The sequence below is a fragment of the Anas acuta genome, chromosome 14 (genome assembly GCF_963932015.1).
Source record: "Anas acuta chromosome 14, bAnaAcu1.1, whole genome shotgun sequence".
NCBI lineage: Eukaryota > Metazoa > Chordata > Aves > Anseriformes > Anatidae > Anas > Anas acuta.
The window spans coordinates 14,365,865-14,383,316 of NC_088992.1; the positions used below are offsets into that span (position 1 = coordinate 14,365,865).

Here is a 17,452-nt window from a genome sequence, read left to right on the forward strand (position 1 = left end):
AAAACAAAACAAAAAAACAGCAAAAGCATCAGATCATATTCACACCATTGTTCATAAGGGTCAGTCTCTTAAGCTTTTATAGAAAAATCTCACTGACATCATCAGAATTTTCAGAAGAACTACAGGAACAACAATTTGAGGTTTGACATTTTTTACTGAGCTATAAACAAAAGACAAACTGTTGATCACAAACAACTTGTATCTGAAACAAGCACGTCTCCACATTTCGCACCTTTATCCTTTTCATATTTCTGTTTTCTCTGCTAATCTGACAGCATTTGCTCAATACACTAGAAAAAACACTCACAAAATATAGATGAGACTCAACAGTTAGAAAACGTTGGATTTAAAGTTGCAATAGCAAATTAGACCATTCCCTGTGTATACTTCACAGCACAATGTTTAAATCACAATGTTTTATGATGACATGCTATTTTTTCTACTTCCGATCTATTTAGTATAGGATGAATCTGCCATGGAAATAAATCTGGCCTATGCTGGGGTTATTTATATCACATCATTGTCTCATTTGTTTCAGAGGTGTGAATTTGGAGTAAATGAGCAAAATATTGTGGGAATGGAAAAAAAAAGTGATTGTCTTGGCTAGACAGCAGGAAGACTGGTCTGCTTCTTTGCCTTGTCATGATGCTGAACATCTCATTATAAACAACAAAAAGTTTTTATAAATGACAACTTGCATGGGAAGTGGTACTTGTGCTACTCATCTTCAGGTGTTTAACGAGGGTGGCTTGCCTCTTTCATGCTAATTCCCCTCTAGAGCAATGCAGAGTAGGAACTAACTTAAGTTTTTTTAAAGAGTTCTTTGCTATAGGGCTTCTCTCCCTTCTCTTTTCATTGGCTAATCAAGCCTGGGGAAATCAAGATAGAGAGGAAACAGTTGTGTACTTTGCTCTGGGCATCTATAAACGGTCAGTGTCAAACACAACACCTGGGCCAGACTACTCCTTGAACCAACACTAGGAATTTTTTCATTCTCTGCTTCCCAACAATACCATTAATTCTGGACTCTTATTTTCTGGGCAACTGATAGATAAAACAGACATATGCTAAGTTGCAACTGAAATTAGCTGAGTCTTTTGCACATAAAATTAGTTGCACAAATCATAGAATGGCTTGGGTTCGAAGGGATCTTAAAAGATCATATAAATCCATTCCCCCTGCCATAGGCAGGGATGCCACCCACTAAACCTACAAACCACCACCAAACCTAGCATAAGCTTTACAAATTTATTTTCTTCATATGCTCGTCTGCAAATAGGTTTAATTCCAGCTTCCTATTTCTCAGGGATACTGCAAAGATCAAAGCACTCACCCAGAAGCGGCCAGGAAGAAAACTTCTGTCTTCAAAACAGAACATACTGACCAACACACAAATCCAGGCGACAACCCAGAAAAAAATTACTCAGTAGTTACTCACTAAGCTAGGATGACACATGTGAACTGAAAGAGGCAAATACCTGCTGAGAGAAGTAACTGTGATCCTACAATTAAAGCTGTCTCATATCAACATATGTATTTCCAATGGAGAGGAAATGGAAGTTTCATAGTCATACCCAATTATGGCATTTTCTCAATTCTGAATACTCGGCTTTGTGACCTAAACTGCTTCCTTTTCACATAGGACTTCCATGTCCAGCTTTCCAGATTTTTTTTGAAAAGCAAAAGAAACACTTCCGATAACTTAAGTGTGCTGCATTGGTCCACAACAGTATCAGAACGTTCAAATAGCAGACTATGTTCAAGCAACTATGCACCCTGCACGTGCAGAACTAGGGAGGCTCAGACACTTTGTGGCAGCTTTCAAAGCCCCTGCTGGCAGCAATAGGATTTGGTGGACTTTGGGAAATGGGACTCTAATCCCATCCATCTTTGCCTGTCTCCTCCGCCATCTCCATTCCTTTCAACCCAAGTCAGTCTTTTTATTTGCCATTTCTGGAACCTTTGTGAACTCCCCCTTGTTCATGGTAATCTCAGACCGTTCATCCAGCTTTTTCTATCTACTTCCTTCCTTAGCCAGCTCTAGTTCCTCAGTCAATTCCAATACAGTATTAGTTTGTGCTCCTAATTTTTGCTCAACCAGAGCTTCCTCTTACGCTCCTAGAAGTTAAACACTTACTGATCATATTATTTTCTATTTCTTTATGTACTGTATATCCTGATGCTTTTCCTCTTAATTACATATCCAATTACTACCTAAACATTTCTTCCACATTCTCACATGAGCCACATTCACATCCCGTGAGCAGCACAGTATTAATGAGGAAAGGAAGAAACTATGCTAAACAAACCTACCATGGTAAATTGTTCATTTGCTATAATTCAAACAACACATACATATCCTCGCTATGTCCTTTGGGAAGGAAAAAAATTGCATCACTTGTTCATTACAGTAGGTCTGCGTGTGGCTTAAGGCAATAGTGTTTTAAACCTGCTTTACTTGGAGAGGTTTGGCACTGAGCATGACTGCATATACCTGTAAGTACAGGACACTGACAAATCACGCAGAATAGCTCCTGAAGGAATTTTCTACAGTTTAGATCTACTGCTTTTGGTAGTGCAGAAGAAAAAGAAAGAAGTGATAAAAATTTATTAATCCTTATAAAAAACTTTTATTTAAACACAACTTTTACTGGTGTTCTTCTATTAGTTTTGGTAACTATGTAATTCACACACAAGAATATTCAGTTTACTTTAGTAATCTTGGACCAAGAACCAGTTGGACAAAATGGTGCAGTTCCCCCAAAAATTATTAAAAACACAACCAGGGGCACACAAATATCAAAGTCTAATTATATCAATACAACACTGAAATTATCCAGCAGAAACCCAAGTGCATTTTGAAGCAAATCCTAAATAATACTGAATAATATACTAATAATATACTACTGATTTTTCCTAATATAGTTTGATTTTGTTATTTACTCCAAGAGAACGTTGTTTAAAATGTAAATATTCTGAATTTACTGTATTTCATTCATCCCCCAAAATAATTCTATATCAAATTATTACTCAGAACAGCCCAATTAATGATAATTCATCTTCATATTATTCCCACATAAATAATTTAGATACATCTCAAGAAGATTACATACAAAGTTCTTGTAATTTGAAAAAGCTGGAGAATGCAATTGGTACAACGCTTTTTGGTCTAAAAATGCTGCTATGCACAGTTTGAAAAATCTTTTGATTCACAAGAGTGCTGTCACTTAATGCTTGCACTAACACACAGAAAGCACAATGCGTATACTTTTAGTAAAGTATACTTTACTTTTTAAATTTGGATCCTAACATGAAGCTCACACTTGTTTGTTTCTATAGATGTGTTTTTTTTTTTTTTTTTTTTTTTTTTATACCAATTCAAATCCAAATTTATTCCAGTAGGAACAAAAAGGACAATAGCCAAAAGTGCAATGCACATTTTCTTCAGATACTCCTGATCATTTCAGATCTCATAGAGTTGTCAATCCAGAAGAGTCACAATGATCTATTAGCTTGAAGCCAGTCATAAGTCACAAGCTTGCATTTTGCTTGTCTGGCGTATCTTTACACAACCTGTACTCTGAGATGTAATTTTTAATACTTGCGATCCTGTTTTTACCAAAATTTTTTCTCCCCCACAGAAGAAGCTACTGAAACTGCATGTGTAACCTACTTTGCATTAGAAAAATATACATATTGCTTATGTAAATATGACACTTAGCCAGTATTGAAAGCCTTTTAACTGCAAGTGATCACAGGTCCAGCTCACAATTGCCATTCTTAAAAAAAAAAAAAAAAAAAAAAACAAAACTGATGAACATAGTTTGGTCTCATCTCCAACTCAACTGTTTTCAGCAGCATTCAGTGGCAGACACTACAGGAACCCATTATCATCAATGGGAATCTCAGCTACTGTTGGCTTACAACGTTGTGTCCATCTTCTGCCCATATGCTGTCTAGTCAAGTCCTTGTATGAGGATTAGAAATCAGCATACAAGAGACTTGCCACCTTATTTTTGGAAGCCCTCATCAGTGGCCCACTCTAAGAACAGGTGTCCACACTCATGAAAGCATTCTATAAGGCAGATCCTTAGCTGACACAGGTCCACAACTCTGAACTGGGCCTCTTATCAGAACTGAGGCAATTTGAGATATGCTGCATTCTTCACCATCAGCTTCTCTAACACATGATTTGCTTCAGTGTTCATTTCAGCAAGCCCAGCCTTCCCCCATCTAGACAAGAAAGAGGTAGGCAATGCAGATGGAGCTCTACCTTTTAGTCTGCTGGCCAAAGGTTGTGTCTGGATTCCAAGCAACTGAATCCTTTATTACATTGAACTATTACATTGAGTTTTACATGCATCTAACTGCTCTGATCTCCCAAAAACTTCTCAGGATATAATACCAAGTGCATGCTCAAGTACTGCTGGTTGAACTGCAGAATTTTGGCTACTGTTCTTACAAAACTGAAGGTTTTTGTATATTAGGAACGTGCATGCATAAATGAATTAAAAAAAAAAAACAAAAAAAACAATACTTCTACTAGAAGCTGGAAAGTTCTGGCATAACCAGTACATTACCAAGAATCTCAAAGCACTTATTTAATCATGTATTTTGTAAATACCTCATACCTGATAAAAGAAATGCTTCTATGTGAAAAAAAAATAAAAAAAAAATATCAACTTGCCTTGCTTATTTCTCCAACAGAAGGCAACAAATAGGCTGTCATTGCTTAATGCCATAAATCTCTAAAGTTAATAGGCAGTGATTTAAATACCACTATAAATAAATATTTATTGTACAATTAAACTGCTTTTTAATTAGTTAAATAAACTTAAAAATCCATAGCATTACTAACTCTTAACAAGACAGCAAGGCATCTCAGGGATGTCTGAGGAGGACCTTACCTAAATCTACCATGAGAAGACGAGTGAGAGCAGTGTAGAACATTGTCCGGCACCTAAGGTCACTGAGGCTGTAATTATCACTGATGCCCAAGAAAGGGAAGTGCTTACTCTGTTGAAACACAAGTGTGTGAAAAGTTTAGCATTCTACAAAATTTACTACAAACTTAACATTTGTTAATGTAAGAAAACTTACTGTGTGGTTCTGAAGCATGAACTTCACAGCCTCTATTTTCACAAGTTTTTTAAGGAGACTATAAGTAGCAGGTGTTAAGGAAATAGCAGCCTTGCAATATTGTGACTACATTATCAGGTTGTACAAACTTTCAGGAATTTTTAGTGAGAAAAAAAAAACTAACTGAAACAACAACAAATGCAAATTTAAAAAAAAATATCTTGATTTTCATCTAGAAATATGTCATGAAGATATTCTTTAGTACATTAAAGACCTAATCTATTATTAATTAAAGCAATTACTTTTCATGGCATATATTCTAGTCACAAAAGAGACAAATGAACTAAATGACTTTTATAATTAAACAGAGAGTTTCCGATAATAAATGGTAGTGTGTTTTCCCCAGCCAGCCCCATGTTATCAGCATGGTAGAAAAGAAGTGTTTCTGCAACTGCCTGTGTTGAAGACTGGCCTTGGCAATGGGATGGGCAGCAGCCCTGAGCAGCACCGAAGTCATGGCCTCAAAATCATGGGTGTGATCTTACAGGCCTGTCATTACTTCAGTTACAACAAATAAAAGCGTATCTCATACACATTCAACTATGGTTAACCACTAAACCAAAGAATTTTCAGATGTTTAAGAAGCAAATGGAATTTTCTTAGGAGCATACAAAGATTCAGAAGCAAAGCCAAACACAAGGTGGTACAGCAGGGAATTTTAGGCGTATCTACGGATACTTCCACAGCAATGCCAATTTTTCAACCTTGTACACTTAAAGCCAACCTAACTGACCACTGCTGGGCATTAACTGACTTCCTCCCTTCCACAGACTGGCCAAATGGAAGGCAGTGACGGGGCAGACAACAAGTGAGCACCGCGGTCCGGAGCTAGGCCCCAGCGCCACACTAGCAGAGCTCCCGACTTCTCCACAGCAGCTGCCTGGCCCCGTCCCGTCCCGGTAACCCTCAGTCTGAATGCACCTGCTTGTACGCAACGGCTCCCAGCGAGATGCACACCGAGTAACATAAAAGTAACCTATTCTGTATTAAATCAAAAGCTGAACTTGTAAAAATTAAGTTAGAGAAGGCTTTAAAGGTCAAAAGCTCAAGACTTGTTTCGCAAGTTGAATCCTTTCCTAGGTGCAAATTACAAGCATCTTTAACCACATGAAGACATGCTAATTCCCCAGCTCAAATGAACTTGGGTTTGGGGGAAGGAGATAATACCGGCCATTCCAGTAAGAGCCATGACAACTCCTCTGTGAGCTCTTGTTCAGCAGGTGACTGCTGCCACCAGGGATGTCTGCAAGTGAGGAGTGGACATGGGCCAAGCAATGGCCTGGTTTTTCTTACTCCTGCTTCTCCTTCATTTGAAGTAAAATTGCTCTATGACTTTCAGCAAGTCAGTTAAATTCCAGTGTCTCAGTTCTGCATTGACATATCCAAGTATACTAATATACTTTTTTAGAAATGCCATAGAAATGTTCAAAAAACAACAACATCCACAGGCAATGAAGGCATGAAATGAAAGAAGAGACTTATGGGCTTGTACATTCTATGACAAGTATTATAAAAATAGGACTTATTTGTTTGCTGAACACAGTTTATCACTGGCATTGATGAAGTTCTTTAGGAAATAATCAGTATGTGATTGCATAACGTTACAGAAGTGCATATGCTCCTGTACAGATGTAGAAGATTTTACAAATACCCGTAACTCTTATTATCACTGGTTGTTATTTTTTTCTCCCTCTCCAAGTACTTCACTCTGTCATCTTTGCAAATAATTGGTGCAAGTGTTGTGTTGGATTACTTTTATAGGAACAAACAATTTCCTTTTTCACTTCAAATGGATTTTTTTTTTTAATAGGTAAAAACATACCAATAGGTTTTATAGCTGCTACTAAAAAATCTCCTAATCTAGTTTTAGGATGATTCTTTTGTCAACTTACAGCATTTTACATATCATTGCCTGTTTTTATACCGCAAAGCTACATTCTTTTTTCTCCATTAAGAGAGAGTCTTTCATAACACTGGAAGACTAACAAAGACACAGATAAAGAATTTTTGAGAGACCATAAATATTTTAACTCAAGTTATTATACAAAGTAACAATGAAACTGTAGTTATTTTGATACAAAAATATACAGTGAAAAAGTTAATTATTAGAAAGAACTAAACATGCATGAGGGAGCACTATGGCTTCAAAGACATAAAGGAATGAGTAACATATTCCATTATGTAAATGAATTCAAAGATATTTCAGGACTGATCAGCTAGGAGGGACATAATGATTTATAATTCAAATAACTGAGCTTTGAAATCAAATTGGGCTAATATATTTCGAAATATGCAAACCTGGAATAATTGTGAAAGTAATGTAAACCATGACACCAGCTCCAATCATTTGTTGCCTTTGTTGTTAATAATGTCCTATGTTTTTTTCATTTTTTTCCTCCTCTACTATACAGTACAGCTACTGGGATTATTATTTGCTTTTAATTCTAGATTATCCTTTAGAAAAAAAAAAGGGTATTAAACACACACACACAAAAAAATGCCAATTTTGAAGACTGTCTAGAAGCTGATTGACTTACAGGACAAGTACTGAAATTAAATAAATTATTATTTTAACCTTTCAGGGTAGCCACAATTTAATCTATATCAAATACTGAAAATTGATCCACTGGATCCAGCATCTTAACAATACTCTGTTTCTTTCAAAGCAATATATACATAATACCTTTAAAAAAAAAACTAATATAATGTGAAAAGGCCAAAGTTTGCAATGCCAGGAAGTAGTTATAAACTACTTCATATGTTTGAAATAAAAAGTACTTCAGTATTATTATTAAAAAAAAACTATTGGTAGAGTTTTTTATAGGAAAAAAATACATATCTTTAAAAGCCAAAATGACCAGTGAAATTGGGTTGTACATCATTTTCTGGGAAAAAGGAAAAACAGCCTCGACAGGTGTAATTTATCATTTTTCTGATTTAATACCAAAGAAATATATTAAAATAATAAAAAGAATCCTGAAATCCTCAAAATTTGTAGTGATAAATAGCCCTCCCTGTCTTTATTGCATTATGCCTACTAACAGAAATATTGCATGGTGGATTTTGCCAGACAAGGACGATTATTTTCCAATAAAAAGTTGCATATTAAATTCCAGCACAAAAGTGGGTGTCTAATACTTTTGAAATCTTTTATGGTTTGCCATGGAACACAATTTTAAACTTAACTAATACAACATCACAGTGAAGTGAACCAGCATTAAAGCAGCCTTTGTACAACCCCACCCATCTAAGCAGAAAAGCTGCTGTTCTCAGAATTTGAAGTATTTCCATCGAAAAATAATTGAATACATTTTTGGTATTTATGTTTTCAGTTAATCTCACTTTTTACTAGTCTTTAAACATTTCCAATGAGGTTTAAAATGTATATTTATGAAGGCAGTGCTGCTTTACATCCTAACTATGCATAGGGGTCTGAAACTGCTCTTGCAACAGTTAGCAAGTTTCTGCAAAGAAAAATACAATTTCATCACAATTTTATTCTTCAGGAGAGCTTGGGTTATTAAACATCTATTTTTTCATCCTTTCTAGGTCCTGATATTATTATGTCTATTTCATGCGCAGAAACTCATTTACTGCAAATATAATTTGAGTAATTTGAAAACTAAAACTATCAAGACATTTCAGCCTTGGAAAAAGTATTATTTACGTCAGTAGTTTATACTGACCCCCATTCTTGAGAGCTAGCATGTGAATAAATGCCTTAGAAAGCGTCCATAATACAATACGAAATGCTAGATGCCTGTTGGCTTTAACAATAACATCAGGCTGATTATTTCAGCATGTACACATGTATGAATAAATAAGCAAGCATTGTAAGTTAGGGGCACCATGTTAAATTTCTTGGTTACTTTTATGTTTTGAACCCTACTGAAGCTGTAAGTATATCCCATAAAAGAAGAGAGAACTCGTTAGTCTCTTCATAAATCTTATTAATGAAGTAAATTCCCTTCTGTTTTTGTAAAAATTTTTAGTAAAGTTTCATTTTCAACTCCTTTCCAGTCCTATTTCTGTGATGCCACGAGAACATAAACATGCATATTTAAGAATATCTCGAGTTATCTGTTTAATGGTATGTCAACGTACACATTGTTTGATTTTCACTGAACAAAATTCACTTACAGAATGTGGAAAGCTACAATCATCTTTCAACCCAAGGAAATATATTAAAATTCTTCTTATACGATTAGAATTCTATGGAGAAATAAAATGATTCCAGTCGTCATATTCCACCTGCCTACCCCTCTGCTTGTCTAACAATTAATCTTCTCTAGAAAACTACTGAAAAGTTGTTTTTATTTTAAAACAGCAAAGGATTTCACTATTGAGTGTTTTCATGAGCTCTGGTGGTTTATTATCTGTTGTATACCTATACATATTTTGTCACAGCAAAAATAACTACCACTTTTAAAAAAAATCTTCTTGCTCAATTCACTGAAAATTCAAAGAATGAAGAATGATCATTTTTAGAATCACAGAATGGCTTGGGTTGGAAAGGGGCTTAAAGATCACCTAGTTCCAACCCCCCTGTCATTCTAGGGATGCCATCCACCAGACGAGGTTGCTCAAAGCCCCATCCAACCTGCCCTTGAACACCTCCAAGAATGGGGCAGCCACAGCTTCTCTGGGCAACCTGTGCCAGTGCCTCTCTACCCTTTACAGTGAGGAATTTCTTCCTAACGTGTAGTCTAAATCTATCATCTTTTAGAATCATAGAATGGTTTTAGTTTAAGACCAATTCCCCTTGTCCTATCATGATCGACCTTAGTCCCTCTCTATCCTTTTTATAAACTTCTTTAAGTACTGAAAAGCCACAATGGGGTCTCCCGGAGACTCCTCTAGGCTGAACGTCTCCAGCTCTCTCAGCCTTTCTTCACAGGAGAGGTGCTTGAGCCCTCTGAGCATCTCTGTGGCCCTCCTCTGGACTTGCACGAACACATCCATGTCCTTCTTGTGCTGACAGCCTCAGACCTGGATGCAGGACTCCAGCTGGGGCCTCACGAGGGCAGAGCAGAGGGGGACAATCCCCTCCCTCCCCTGCTGCCCGCCTCTCCGTGATGCAGCCCAGGATGCAGCTGGCCTGCTGGGCTGCAGACGCACACTGCTGGCTTGTGTCAAGCTTTTTGTCCACAAGAACCCCCAAATCTCTCTCCGCAGGGCTGCTCTCAGTGTGCTCTTCTCCCAGTCTGTACTCCTGTCTAGAAAAGATCTCCCAGTTCCACCCCCCCCTGCCATGGGCAGTGACACCTCCCACTAGATCAGGTTGCCCAGGGCCCCATCCAACCTGGCCTTGAGCACCTCCAGGGATGGGGCATCCACAGCTTCTCTGGGCAGCCTGTCCCAGGGCCTCACCACCCTCAGTGTAAATAATTTCCTCCTTCTATCTAATCTAAACCTACCCTCCTTTTGCTTAAAGCCATTATCCCTTGTCCTATCACTACATACCCTTACAACGGGTCCATCCCCATCTTTTCTGTAGGCCCCCGTTAGGTACTGGAAGGCCACATATCGTATTCTTCTCCAACTAAGGAGACACAAGTGAATATTAGAACAAGTTACAAAAAATTTGCAACAAATAGCAAGTCAGCATCAATGACTTGGGAAAAAATTTCACATACTAGAACCCAGACAAACATCCTTATGCAAAGTTGTGGCTTTCTTCAGTGCTAATGATGACTCTGACAGAGTGAGGAACTTCCAGTCAGGCAAAAATAAAACATATGAAGAGGCTTGCGTTTAAAATCTGACTCGTGCTTCTTTTCTTAGTTAACTCATCCTTAAAGCAGAACACATCCTGTTCCCAGCTGCTTACAGAATCAACCTGTTCTCAATACTGTTGAACTCATCACCAGTATTGACTTCAAGATGATTCTGAATGGGATAGATAACCGTAAGCAACTAGTTACATTTTTCATTTGCTGCTAAGAAGTACGTGAAAATAACCCTGCCTTTGAAAAAACATTAACCATGCAGAGGAAAAGATAAAGCAAAACAAATAAACGTTAACATCCTAATTGGTTTTAAAATGTGGCACATAAAACAACAACAAAAATCTCATTAAATTTTACCTTATTAATTGCAAATTGTGTCATATACAATAAAAAGGATATCCAACTGAAAGGTCATTTAAAAACTGAAGAGTTCTTAAAATCACAGACTCACATCTTCCCCGGTATTTAAGATTTGTAACACTAGAATAAAAAAAAAAAAAAAGTGATTTTTTAAACACAATTTTCTCTTTCTGAGAATTGCCATACAAAAGCTCAAACTAGTACAGCACTATACTATGAATATATTCCTGTGATAAGTCTTAGGATTTTCCATTTATAAGATAGAAAATGTTATAAAAGTATGCCCGATGTTTTTATCCTGAACAAGTGATTCAAGCATCTTATAATCCTGTAACAAATATCCTAATTAAAAAAAAAAAAAAGAAGTAAAAAACAATATTCCTTTATTATTTGTAATAATTAAAAGAAGCTTACCCTGACTTATATCTATCTCATTTTTCTACATAAAATCTGGCCACTTAGCTTCGGCAGTATCTATCAGCCTAGTTCTCCATGAGATAAAACCAAATTGCTATAATTCCCCTTCAGCATAGGAAAAATAGGGTACAGAAAAACTAGAGGGACAGATCCAATGAGCTGGATCTGCTGCACCCAACTCCCAGTGAAATTCTGCATTATGGTTCTTATACCAATCCCTATTTACCTCTTCCCTCTTTCCAATACCAAGCACTTAACTAACAGTGAAGATACTCAGGGGATACTTCATTTCCCTAATTGCAACCCCTCTCAGACACTGGCATTTTGGAAGAGTATTCTCTTATTAATGAGCCAACACAAATTATGATCTAGGGTAACACTAGACATATTACCAGTCCCTGGGGACCACCAACCATGTACAACATCTTCCCATTTTTGGTGACAATGACTTGCTCTACTACCTTCCAACAGGTTAACTGTGAGACTTGACACCTACAGCTAAGAGCTTCTACAGCTTCTTCTATACTGTGTGCAGGGCAGCGCAAAGACACCTAAGAGACCTGGGATGGCATCTGCTGTTTGTTCAGCTACTAGACTTAGTTAGGAGGTGAAAAGGTGTCGGGAGCCTTCAAATGAAAGAGGTAAATTGAAGCCTGTGAACTGGAGGAATGGCATTTTTCTCAAGTGAGAAGCGGTTACAACAGTAAGTTAAGCCACTGATCCTGTAGTTGGGCATCTGCTAGCTTTCTTAAGGGAATGTCACGCAGGTCAGCATCAAGAATCTTACCGAAGCCCAAATGTTTGATATTTCATGTTTTGGTTGTACATTCCTGCCAGAAAGTCCAACAAAAAAAATTAACACAAAAAAGTAGCTGAAACGCACTGATCACAATTATAGACCAACTACCAGTAAAACTTTTTTAAAAAGTAAAACTTTTTCTAGTACTCCTCTGAGAATCCCATTCAGGCTGCCTGGCCTAGAACAGGTTGCTTGCTCCTCGCTGCCTTTTTTGAAGGCAAGTACTGAGCCCTGCTCTTCTGGGAACATTCACTCCCACCTTATCAGAAAGCCATACGGAAGTTGAATATCCCCTTCCTTCAGATGGAGAGAGAATGCTGTGTAAGAGAGAATGAGAGCACAGTTTCTGATACTGGATTCATCTGGAGAAATAGAAAATCTATTCCTGATCAAGGCAACAAATTCCTAGGGTCTATCTCAAGCTCCCAGGTGATGAAGAATATACATACACTAAACTCCTTTTTCAAGAAGTTATAAACTCAAGAATGCAGGTTAGGGCATCTGACTGTTTAGTATTATTTGCTCAGGAAAAGGCAAATAACAATGCAATTACTAAAGCAGTATTCTTCAATTTATATTTGCAAACAAACATTGATTTACTTAACAAAATCTCTATGAAGAGCTACAGAGGTTCAAATTGCCTTAAAGAAATAGCCCATTCTAGCAAGTCCATAATTCATAGTTTATCCCTACTATGGGGAGTTCTGGAGATGTTTATAGTTGCACTAAATCCTTAACAAGTATATACCATACAATGCAATAAAAATGAATTTGGACTATCCAGATGTGACATCAATATCAAAATCATAAAAAGGCTACTTTGCAAAAGAGCAAACCCCTTGTCCTTCAGTAGCTAAATGTAAGACATTTAAAGAAAAACAAGAAGTCACAGCAACAGCTTGAAGATAAAATTAAAACTATATGAGGAAGGCTCTTCAACATTTCATGACTTTTTTTTTTTTTTTTTAAATTGTCTATCTTCTCATGTCTGTATTTGGATGTTGCAAGATAGAGTAATAATATAAAAGCTAGAGAAGTACTCAAGAAGAGAGGCTGAAAAAATTCCATTATAATCTTAGCAGTTCCCATTTTTGTTTTTGCCTTATCAATAGCAGACAATATGAAAGGCACATAAAATGTAGTACTTTCAGAAACATCTGTGAAAGAGTTTAAGTATCTGAGAAAATTTGTAAAGATCCATAGAGGAATCTCAGAATACAAAAAGTGATTTTCCACCATTAAAGGAAGAGAAACCAAGGAATGAAAGAGGAGAAAAAATTTACAGCTCTCACAGAAATCTTGGCAAGACAGCTCTTAAATCCAAGTGCTGGTGTCCTTGTCTCCTCTCTCAAGTGGCTTATTGACTTAAAATATGAATGAAGTCAAACTGAGTCAGAGCAACCTATCATGAAGTTTCAAATGAGTCACAGAAAGTCAAAATTTCATCAAAAGCTACACCAATCCAAATTAACAGAAATGTCTGTGGTTATAAGCAGCACTGAACACATTTTAAAGGCAAATAAAAGAAAAGTGGTAATAAAAAGCAGCAAAATATTTGCAATTTTGATAACTACACAGCATTAAAATACTGAACTAGGTGCAAAAAAATGAATAAAGCTATGAGAATTTAAAAAATATTAAATGAAACACCATTAAGAATCCAGTATACTTTCAAATATTTGCTTTTAGTTTACCTTTTTGTAAAAGGTAAACTAGAATAAAAGCCTAGCTTCTAAAAGCTACACCAAAGAAGGTGAAACTTCCCATTTTCTCCCCTTAGAACCCTCCAGTTTGCTCTGAGACCTCCCCTGTCACCATCATTGCTTACGAGTGCAGTTCTATCAGTGCACCAATCACCCTTGTGACTTAAAAGTACAACTTTAGAGGTTTTCTGTTTTAAAATCTAAAATAGAGAAGAACGGGAAGGCAAATAGTGATTGTATATGCCAATTTATAATTCTCTGGGAAAAGTTTCATCCATCCACAGAAGAATCAAAATTCTTTGCACATTCCAAGTCATTGTGACAGATGAAAAAAAAAAAAAAATAAGGCACCGACATCCACTTCCAGCCCCTTAAATCCATTTCGTGACATTTTTGTTTTCTAACCCATTTTACTGTCCTTAATTTCCTGCCCTGTCCTTACTGTAATAGCTCTTATGGAAGTTGAGGACTGGAAATAATGCTGGTGGAGCACAGGAATGGGATGCCCAGCTTAGAAGACAGAACTGAAAAATGTACAACACAATTTTAAAAAGAAAATTTTGGAAGAAAACAGAGAATCAGGGATAGAAGATAAAAAAGCAAAAAGCTTTTTTTTTTTTTTCCTTTTTTTTCTTTTTTTTAAATGAAAGCGTGAAGTCAGCAAAGAATAGGGACCAGAGAAAATCCATCTGGCCACATGGATGGTCAAAGATATGTATCTTGTCAAAGATATGTTGCTACCCAGCCGGAAGAGATGACAATTGCTGTAAACCAGCACATTTGGAGATTTCTTTTTAAATAATAAAAACAAAAACAAACGAACAATTAGAGCAGAATTAGAGCAAATTAGAAATTCTGAATCATGTAAATTTAGGAATAGCCTTTGTCTCAATAATACAGATATACCTGTGTTATAGAAATCAAAAAGACAAAAAGAATCACACAATTTAAACTAAACTTTCAAAGATGCTTACGGTGTCTGCTACCAAACTGACATTAAAAAGTAGGAGAAACAACCATCCAAATCCCCTAAAAGAACTTTGAAAATATCTTCCTTGCGTGATAATTGTGTTTCAGTAATAATGAAGACAGCAATTTGTTGGGAAGAAGGCTCCGTACAGTCATGTTTTAATTATTTCTTGTATATTATCATCATTTACAATAAAAGCTCTCTGTGGCTCAATGACAGTGATTGGATATATACTTTTCATTAGAGCTGGACAAAGGTGAATAGTTAAAAAATAAAAAATAAAAAAATACACATACTGTTATGAATAAAAGTGCCAAGTTTTAGTTTGCTGCAATTCATGGAGTTGTGTAAGTTCTGAGTGTTCAGAAAAATATGCAGAGATTCAGACTTTTTATGCTTATAGTAGAATTTACACACTACATGGAAAAATCTCACTATGTGTATCCACCACAGTGAACTCATAACAGCAGTTAAACAAAAAATCCAACAGCAGCGTTGGATGCACATCTTTCATTCATGTTTCAGTTATTTTATCATTTAAACACTAAGCATTTGGGTGAACATTCTGTTAATCTACCTCATGAAAATCACTTCCACATAGATTTGATAATAACTGAAAGGAACCCTAAGAGGCTTACAAAGAGTTTGTGAAGGAAAGGAAAGGTGCTTGCTGCCAAAATAAATAAAAGACAATTAGGACCAGATGCCCAGGAGAGACTCAAGGAGCAGATGGAACTAAAACTACCCCAGTCTAAATGTCTCCTCGCCTCTTACCTATACAAGGAAGGATCAAGACAGGTGGGTAGCTACTGCTCGAAAAGATGACCCACAGAAGAAAAGAACTGCTGTCGTTTCTGGGTACAGTGCCTCACTCCTTGCCAAAAGAGTCCTGGCCTGAAGCCACTTCCCAGCAGGCCAAGAGGAATACGTGACACGGCTGTTCTGGGAGGAAGCAGGAGTAAAAGGGATAGAGCTGGAGACAGACAGAAGATCAGCATGTGGCTTTGAAAACCAGTACCCTGGGTGAACAGGCTAGGCAAGAGAAAGTTTAAGGAGCCAGACTGGGACCTTAGGTCATAGCCCTCCAGAATCTCATCATCCCCTGCAGCCCTACTGCCTCCTTCAAAAGCCCTTGGTTCCCCTTTACCTGTCTTCACCAGCACCTTCCTCCTCCCAGCTTAACCCTCCTTGAACCTGCTCTGCTCTTGCTACAGAGTTGCTGAACATGGCTAAGAAGGCTCAAGGTGCTTTGCATATTAGAAAAATTTGGTTTGAGGCTAGGTATTTTTTCAGCTGGCTTTTCCCCCGTCACATGTATACCGTTTAAGATGATGGTCAAAGCAAGCAAGGGCAGTGATGTTAAAAGAGGTACTCAATAAATTTCTGCTAAGACTATGATGAAAATACAGCCATTAACAGATAATCTGCCTACACAAAACTTTACCCCTCCAGAAACAATTTAAGATGAACTCAGTAAAAGGTACATTCATTAGCTTCCAATGGAAGTGTAATAAGAAGTCTAGGACCTGATGTGACAGCAGCACTTTAACTACTGCCAAAAGATCTAAAGGGCAGCTATTATATTGATATATCTCAAAATATTTCTGTACTTTGGAGAATACCTATTTAATGCAACCTTTAAACCATAAACTGATCAGTAGCTACTGCAGCTACAAGTAGCTACAGCAAGAAGCATTTCAAATTGTTTTCTGTTAATGACAGAATTCAATGAGGGTGAGTTAACATCTTAATGTTTTATAAAAGTGTATTTTAAGAGAAAAAGGTGAATGATTTAATCACTCGCGTATCCTGTCCACTGCTCTTCAAATGTGTTAAGATTAGAGTCAGTAACAAATCATCAAAAATGCTGCCAGACTGGATTGCCCCATCAGACTCGACTTGTCGGATTATGAATCAGTATGTTTGGGTTTCACACCCAGGTTTTCCAATCGACATGCTATCACTGGGAAGAAGCTAGTTTATTAATTAGCACAAACATGAGTGTGTTTGGACAACAGATTCACAGCCAGCTCTTAAAGATACTGACTGAATTGTCCAATTCAAGCTGTAACATTCATTCTGCAAAACAAAAATGATCTTCAATCTGATCAATGAACAATTCATAAACTGCATGTTTTGAAAAAAATACAGTAAGCCACAGAATAAGAGAAAATACTAACACAGAATGTGTAATCTAAAAAGCAGCTCTGAGTTCTGCTTTTTATTTACCTGGTTTTCCTTGTAAAAACCTCCATGTAACGTTAAAACACTATCTTCTCTTGATTTACAGTGCTTGTGCAAAACGAGCCACATCTAAGCTAAACACAGGTAGTAC

At 36.8% G+C, this 17,452-nt stretch overlaps 1 protein-coding gene across 10 annotated transcripts in view; it reads right to left on the reverse strand.

Annotated features, from left to right (window-relative positions):
- Positions 1-17,452, reverse strand: part of RANBP17 (RAN binding protein 17) — a 159,957-nt gene that overhangs the window by 56,744 nt on the left and 85,761 nt on the right. For 9 of the 10 annotated variants that reach the window (XR_011101293.1, XM_068697834.1, XM_068697835.1 and 6 more), the window contains 3 exons: positions 11,268-11,348; positions 5,101-5,164; positions 4,908-5,016 (listed from right to left, as the gene is read on the reverse strand). Coding sequence is in view for 9 of the 10 variants with exons in the window: in XM_068697834.1 (XP_068553935.1) it covers positions 4,908-5,016; positions 5,101-5,164; positions 11,268-11,348 (254 nt within the window). In the remaining variant the exon portion in view is untranslated. The remainder of the gene's footprint in view (positions 1-4,907; positions 5,017-5,100; positions 5,165-11,267; positions 11,349-17,452) is intronic. The other variant, XM_068697838.1, reaches the window with a different exon arrangement.